Source organism: Manis pentadactyla, chromosome 10, assembly GCF_030020395.1.
Source record: "Manis pentadactyla isolate mManPen7 chromosome 10, mManPen7.hap1, whole genome shotgun sequence".
Taxonomy (NCBI): Eukaryota; Metazoa; Chordata; class Mammalia; order Pholidota; family Manidae; genus Manis; species Manis pentadactyla.
Window position 1 is genome coordinate 23,301,473 of NC_080028.1, and position 8,461 is coordinate 23,309,933.

The 8,461-nt window shown below is 38.0% G+C and overlaps 1 protein-coding gene across 1 annotated transcript in view; it reads right to left on the reverse strand.

The window, feature by feature from the left end:
- The window catches only part of CFAP54 (cilia and flagella associated protein 54), a 278,386-nt gene extending 273,358 nt beyond the window's left edge, over nucleotides 1–5,028 (reverse strand). Inside the window, exon 1 of the mRNA XM_036891466.2 lies at nucleotides 4,044–5,028. Within this exon, the coding sequence (XP_036747361.2) occupies nucleotides 4,044–4,450 (407 nt within the window). The 5' untranslated portion in view covers nucleotides 4,451–5,028. The remainder of the gene's footprint in view (nucleotides 1–4,043) is intronic.
- Between the last annotated feature and the right edge of the window lie 3,433 nt (nucleotides 5,029–8,461).

Here is an 8,461-nt window from a genome sequence, read left to right on the forward strand (position 1 = left end):
AGGGGAGGGCTGGAAGACAAGGTATTCCTGCCTTCATAGACTGATAATAATATCTTGGGATAAGAAAATATCCATGTACCAAGTAGTAAATAACCATGCCAAGTAAACAATGTGGCAAATACAGCCCACAGAAGTTTAAAAAGGGAGGTTTTCGGTTTGCTGTTTTTTCTTAATCTTTTTCATTTCCTTTTGCTGCTTCATGAAATGCCATAGTATTAGAATAAAAATAATAAATCCAAGAATTTCACCAAATCCTGCTAGAGTTCTTCAATTATATAGATGAAAGAGTTAATTATTTCAAACCTTACAGATGAGATAATAATGACTAGGTTTGTTACTCATAAAAGAAAAATACCAGCTTTGTTAAATCAATTAAGGTTATATAAGAAAAAAAAATTTTTTTTAAATAAACCCTAAGTTCATGTTAAGACTGCTCAGTGGGAATGACTTATGTAATGATTAAACTAGGAAAATATACACTATACAATATGCAATCATTTAAGTACATTAATGGTAATATACTTTGGATTGCTGATCGATTATAGCTACTGCTGGATATTTAGACTTTTCTAAAATAGAAAATCATAACTATATAAACAGAATATCTAAATCTTATGTACTTATAACAAATGCATACCTTTAAAAAATGTATCACACTCTAAGGATATAGCTGGTATGATCAAAATCCATATTTAGATACTATGAATTTTTATGCTTATGGAAGTTCCTAGTGTTATAAGAAACAATTTTTATTTTAAAAAATAACCATCTGTCAAATATGTTATAAAAGCAAATCCTACCTCTTGTATTCCTAACTGATCTCCATATTGCCATTCTTCCTCTTAGACAAGATCATTAAAGAAAATTCTTTTAATCACATAAGGTTAATCCTTTGCCAAAAACTATCCAATGGTTTTCCATTGCATTTGGAACAAATGAAAACTATATAAACGGCCTCTAAAGCTTTCCAAAGCCCTATCTACTCCTCTCATCTCATCTCATACCATTTAACTCACACTCACTAAGCTATGCTTAATGGCCTTCTGTCCATTCCTCCAAGTTTCTGGCTGTTCCCTGCCAAGGACGTGCTTGTTCTCTCTGTTTAACCTCTCTCCTTGCCTGGTCAACTGCCAGGCATTCATCTTATTTCAGCTTAATGTCACCTCCTCCACCATTCATTTGAAGGCAGGTCCCCACTGTGTTCTCTTTAAGTCTCTGCTCAAATATCATCTACTCTGACCACCATACTGAAAACTACAACTCACTATCTCTCACTGCATAACCCTTCCCCTCTTTACTTTTCTCCCTAGTGTTTTTCACTTTCTAGGTCACCATAAAATGAACTTATCTAATATGTTTATTGTCTATTCTCCTCTAGAATATAAGCCACAAGAGGACAGGGATTCTTGTCTGGTTCCCTGCTGTATCCCCAGCGCTAAGCATGACACTTGGCACATTTAAGTTCTTGGTAGCTTCTTCCTTCATAGCACTTGTTTTTCATATGCTAACTTAATGCCTTATTGAAAGCCTCTCTCTCTCTCTCTAGACCATGAGCCCAATGAGCTCAGATTTCCATATTTATTTTATTCACCACTGTATAGCCCATGACTGTGCAATGCCTGGCACATAGCAGGCACTCAATAAAAAATGTTACATAAATAAATAAGTAAATTTTGTGAGAGGTTAGATTGTTAAGGTCTGTGTCAATTCTTAATGTTTGTGATTCTTTTATAGTCTATTTAAAGATGGTACAGATACTGTACTTACCAAGAGGCCCAGCTCTATTTATAACATTATCAATTATTGAGAATACAAGAATAATCCTTGAATTCTTTCAATACCAAATATTCATTGAATGTTTACTATGTCCCAACCCCAGGCTAGGTGCTAGAGATAGAAAATTAAACAGAGATGCATTATCCAAAGTTATCAGGAAGCTTGCTTTCTAATGGGGAAATACAATATACAAGAAAACAAATAAATAAAAAATATAAATTGATGGGCAGCCTGTGCTAAATAGGAAAGGCTACTCTAAGGAGTAACAGCTGAGCTAGGACCTAAAAGAAGAGCAGGACCCACAATTTTGAAAAGCTGAGGAAGGAAGAACATTACAGGCAAAGAAAGTAGCAAATGCAAAGGCCTTGGAGTGAGAAACAGGAGGATCCATTTCTCTGGAAATGAGACAGGAAAGGCAGGCAGGGCCAGATCTTCAAATCCTGAAGAACACCTGTGGGAGTATTAATTTTATCTAACAGCAGTGGAAACAATATAAAGTTGTGATATAGCAGAGAGGATGGTTTTTTTGTAAAAGCCACCCTGACTACTATGTGAAGGACAGATAGATTTGAGACTCGAGTGGCTACAGGGAAAATGCAAGATGGTGGTGCTTTGAGCTAAAACACAGGTAACAGAGGTAGAAAGATAAAGTGCTTATGTGAGGCACAAGCACAAAAATCTTTTAAATATAAATATATATTGCTTAGGGATGTACTGTGCTTTCCTTGGTTAATTCTTTGTTCTTTCTTTATCGGTCCATCAGCAGGATTTGCTGCAGTTCATCAGTCTAGTCATTCTTTCCACCTTTGAAACACTACCTCTCCCTGGCTTCCAGTACACTACACACCCGCTGGTTTCCTCCTAGCTCTTTAGACTCTGCTTAGTCTTTGCCTGTTTCTTCTTATCTCCCTCAATTGTCAATATCAGAGCATCCTAGGGTTCAGTCCTTGAATCTCCTCTTCTCCATCTATACTCCATATTAAATCAAGTGTCATGATTTAAGCATCATTAATATGCTAACAAAACCCGAATGTGTATCTCCTCTGACCTCCAGACTCAAATGTCCAACTACCTACATAACATCTCAGATGTTTAATTACAGCTCAATCTTAATATACCTAAATTAAACTCTTGAACTACCTTGATCCTGCCAGAAACTTGTTCTTCCCACAATCACAATCCCACCCTAAGACCCTCACATTTGTCATTCTCCCTGGGTGGCCAACTCTTTGTATAGAAATACTCATCACTTGCTGCTGCCATATCTCCCAGACTTTCTCAAAGACCACTCCTCCTGACTTTCCCTGACCAAGGTCGCAGCCATCCCATTTTACATTACAACACCCAGTCCATATCTTCCACCCCCATTTCCTGCTCTAATTTTCTTCCTAGCACTTATCTCCTTGCAAAATAATTTGTTTTGTAGCTTCTGTAGAAACAAAAATGTATGTTCTATGAGGATACAGCTTTTCATATCTTCTGTTAACTGGAAGTTTCCTAATTACTAGAATGGTATCTGATACCTTCTAGTAGATGCTCAATAAATAGTTAAATACATGAATGAACAATAAATATAAAAGTACTTCTAAAGAATGAATGAAAAATATAAGTTGAAATTATTCACTATTCTGGGATTCTCTGCCACTTGTTTACATTTATATGTGTTGAATTTGCAATGTATTTTGTCTGGGAAACAAGGATGGTAACCTAAACAAGAAAGAACCTTAAAAATAGGTAGTTCGAAGTTTGCAGTAATAACCTGGTGATAGAACCCTCCCAAAAAAGCAAACAGATGAGCAAAATGAGTCACAAAATCAAGAAAACATCGGTGTGATCCTAATAACAAAATTAAAAGTTGTTAAAGTGCACGTGCTCACAGAATGACATACTTTATGACATAGAGAACTTTTTCAAGAACCTAGGATACCTCAGTTACTCCTTTTTCTCCATGTACAAAATTGTACCCCTAACATGGAAGATTGTGAAATCCGAGTCACAAATTTAGTGGCATATAGTAGCAATTAGGATGCAGAAACAGAACAAATGGTGAGTTACAAAACATTTCTATGCAGATTTTTTATTTTGACCAGAGCATGACGTCAAGATATGACATTTACCAGGAATTAAGGGTTGTCATGACGATGAGTCTCCACTTGTTAAACTTTGTATCTCCAGGCCGCCATGCGGACCCCGCCCCAGGCCCACCGCTGCATCAAGGGCATCTCCGCCTCCGGACCGCGCCCTCCCCAGAGCCCTGCCTCGCTTACCACCGCCGGTTGAATTCATGCTTTTGTTCCTCCGTTGTCGCTAAAACCTTCTTTCTCTTCATAAAGCCTAATAAGTCCCGGATCTCATTCTCGCAGGAGGCCAGGAGCGGGTTTTTGGCGTCCAGAGGCCCATAAAACACCGCGAGGGGCAACGAGTCCTCGCGGCAGGTCGTGGTCCTGAGATGCCGTGGGCTCCGGGAGCTCCCCCTCGACTCCGGGGACGACTTCGCAACCGCGGTCGAGGTCGGAGGCGGGGTCGGCGGCAGTCCTGGCGGCGACAGGGACTGCGGAGACACGCTGCTTGGAGAGGTCGTAGAGGGGCCCTGCGCCGCCATATTGACGGACCCGGGTCCGACCCCAAGTGTGTACACGCGGTTGCCTGGCGACGGTCGCGCGGCAACCGGCATCTTGCGTGCTGTCGGGGAAAACCAGCGCCTCCTGCAGGAAGAGGAAGAAGAACAAGGTCCAGAAAGAAGGGTGCTCCTGAGGTGTTTCTGCCCACTTGCTCAGTGGCGCCGCCATAAGAGATAAGAATGTAAAAGAGGTTCCAGACAGAGAGCCAGTGAATAGTAGAGCCAAAAAGTTAGGGTCACAGATTCAAACTATGCTGTTCATCCAATTAGACCGCTTAATAGTGATGATGATCATTAATATGTGCCAGGCATTGTCCTAAGCATTTGGAACATCTCACTGATCCCATTTAATCATCATAACAGCTTTACAACTTAGAATGTTATTAGTATCTCCATTTCACAGTTTAAGAAACCAAAGTTTACTGACCAAGGTCAGTGGAAACTGTAGTGTAGTTACTTGGGATTTAGCTAGATCAGATCCCAGCTTTACGACTCCAGAGACTGTGCTCCAAAAGACTGGGCTATATTGACCATCCTCGAAAAAGCTTATTATCAAATTGAAATTAGAAAAATAACTGACAGCAGTTTTAAGAATCAAGTACAAGCAAATGATCCATTCCCCTCCCTCTATTAGCACCTTGAGGTCTGTATGTGTTAGGAATGATGATGTCTGTGCCTTATGATTAAATAATTATGATTAAAGTATATTTATTCATTTGTATTTCAGTCTTATCCTAATAATAACTATATTCTAAATACAATTTAGAATATAGTAAACAAATTACTCAACCTTAACTATTGGACATTAATGTCTACTTGTATCTTGAAATATTACCTCCCAAAATACTTTTCATTTTAAACAGGGATTTTAGGAGACTTTCCTTCTGATGAGGAAACTATAGGCCTCACAGGAATTATTTGTAGGCAAGGGAAATTCTCCTTTCCCTGCATGTTATGGGCAGCAATAAGTTTGTTTAAAGCATGAGTTTCCAACTAATAGGGAACCTGCTTTTTTATTAATTACGTCACACCAAAAATTATGAGAAAAGGACCAGAAATATTTGATGGCTTGGAAAAATAGGTCTTTAACCCTGAAAACTGTTACTGGTTCTGTCACACTTAGAAACACTTAAAAATAAATAAAAGACAGTAACCGAACACCCTTGTGCCCAATTTTCCGTTTAAGATTAAGAAGCTTATCAGACCACAGCCTGATTCTTTTAGGTCTGACCTAATTTCTTGCAGGCTCTGTGGGCCTGTGCTAATTTATGAAGCTGGCCTAATATGTCATGTGTATTATAGTCTAATATTCTTTGAAGGAAAATGCTGATGATTTTGTTCTTCAAGACAAGTGATTATGACTTGAGAACTTTTTTGGCAAGCAGTGAGGTTCTCTGACACCTCACTGCAGTTCAATTCTCCAGTTGGAATATAGAAATCATCCTTTGATCAAGATTTTGTCTTGTCTCTAAGTGAGCAATAAATATGTTAAGACTAAAGAATTTAGACCTAAAGAAATAATTCATCCCTGGGACGTTTACAAAAAATTTAAAATAGACCTTTTAAAAAAAAATCAGCTTGGTCATTTCTTCCTGTTCTCATCTCTTTGTTCTCACATAACAGACTTGTCTACCTCAGATCAAAACCTGGTGCAATTTACCACTGAGTGCTATCTATTATACTGATGAAAGTGAAATTGCAGGATAAAATTGAATTAAAGTGGCCAGAGAGGAGGAGAAGAAAAAAAACAGTTAAAGTGGGTTATTCCCCTCTGATCTGGCTGCTCTCACAAGCAACCTTACTAATAATGCAGGCACTTATATTTCAAAAGTCACTGGTAAAAGAAAATGTTACTTATAAAATTCAAATACTTAAATTATGAAACATTGCACCTTAGTTATTTTCCTCCTTGCAAATACTACAGTTAACAATGCTTACCTTTCAGTAGTTTTTGAAAGCTTGTCTGAATATTTAAATGGCTGCTATACTCTGAATCATCATCATGCTAAGATGGAAGTTCCCATTTTGTTCAGTTTAAATTAAATTTGAAGCATTTTTAGAAAACATTTTAGAGCGGTTATCTTTCTTGTAATGAGATGCAGCTATTCAATATCTTTTATACTTCCTTGTCACTTTGCTTTATTCTTTTCACTGTAGTGGAAGAATGGAGCTCTGCAACTATTGTGTCTGGCAAAGCTAATGTAAATCGCTTCCTTATAAATAATGTAAATTGCTGTTGTCTTATAATTAGTATCTTTTCAGCCTGCAGGAATCCCTTTAATCCACTGAAGAGTCTTTATCATTTAAAGATACTGTTAGAGAAAGAATAAACAAGGTTAGTACTCCTTCTATTCCTAATTTAGTCGTTAATCATTTAGACTGTCCCAAATTCTTACATGTATATGTCCTTAAAAAAAAGCCTAAAGATCTCCCCTTCCTACCTTATCACCTAATATTTAGACAGTTTTTAAAACTTCATTCTTCATTAAGTGAAATGCAAGCATTGTGTGTTCCATAATTCATAGATGAATCCACCACACATTTCCTGTAATCAGATGTCACACAACTATGATTAAAAAGGTATGGTGTGAAATGTACTGTGATAAAGGATAAAAAAACACTATAGGAGTCCCAAGATGAAGCTTGGAACTGGAGAGAGAACAGAAGATTTTAGATGAGGTGATGTTTTAGCCCTAAAGTATAAGTGCCCCTCATTAACAGAAAGACCCTTACAACTGAGATTTGCCTATTTACTGTGATAACCTAGCACTCAAGCCTGGTGCCGGGCACAGAATATGACTCAATAAATCTTTGTTGGAATGAGTGAATGAAAAGAAGTGGAAAAAAAAGATGAAAATACTTAAAGGATATTGCTGATGGAGAGAAAAGCTTGAGTAAGGTACAAAGTCATAAACATGCACAGCAAGTTAAATAGTAATCTGTCTAGTGTGGTTGAAGTAGAGCAGGGACATGGGACAAGCACATGATGAACTTTTCCTGCCTATGATGAAAAATGCTGAGATATAAATAGTATAGTCAGGACAGGAAGGACTTCTTCCTGAGGCTAAGATTCCATTTTAAACACCAGGGAGTTAGGAGGTATGATTCCTAATGTATTTTATGGTAATTAGCCAACAAAGTACCTATCTTAAGGCAGGACAAGTAGTTCTTGGTACATATATACATTGGAATGTTATTCAGCCATAAAAGGAAAAGAAATCCTGCCATTTAAATGCAACATCATGGATGGCTCTAGAGGGTATTGCACTCAGTGAAATAAGCCAGGTGGAGAAACACAAATAGCATATAATTTCACTTATTTGTGGAAATAAAAACAAAGCAAAACAAAAGGAAGAAAACAACGGTAGACTCATAGACACTGAGAACTGACTAGTGATTACCAAGGGGAAGGGGTTGGGGGCAGGTGGAGGGTCGGGCAGGTGGATAAGGGGGCACAATAATTCGCAATCACAATATAAGTTGGTCATGGGGACCATAGTACAGCATGAAGAATATAGTCAATGATTCTGTAACAACTTTCTACATTGATAGATAGTAACTGCACTAGAGGGGATGAGGATTTAACAATACAGGTAACTATTGAACCAGTGTGTTGTACATTTGAAACCAATATCAGATTGTATATCAATGATACTTTGATTTAAAAAAGAGATACATTTCCACTGCTTAAGGGTATGCATTAACTTGGAGAAGAACAGAATCAATAAATTCCTTGTTTAAGTTTGTCTTATAGAACATCCAGAGAACTGACCATAGATGGTAACCTGATGTTTCTCACCGATGATGGACATTATGAGGCCACATGTCAAGCCTATTTGCACTCCCCTGCCACGCACCCTCCTCCTGGGCCTTTATTCACATTCTTGGCAATCCTTAAAAGCAATGACTCCCAAGCCGTTGAGCACACCTCCCCTCTGAGGTTGCCTGCACTCCCCTTTCCTCGAGTGTGCACTTTGCCTTAAGTAAAGCCTTCTCACTACTCAACTTAATTTGTTTTGTCTCTGTGCTCTTCCAGTAGTCTTTGTTACTTTGCTATTTCATTCA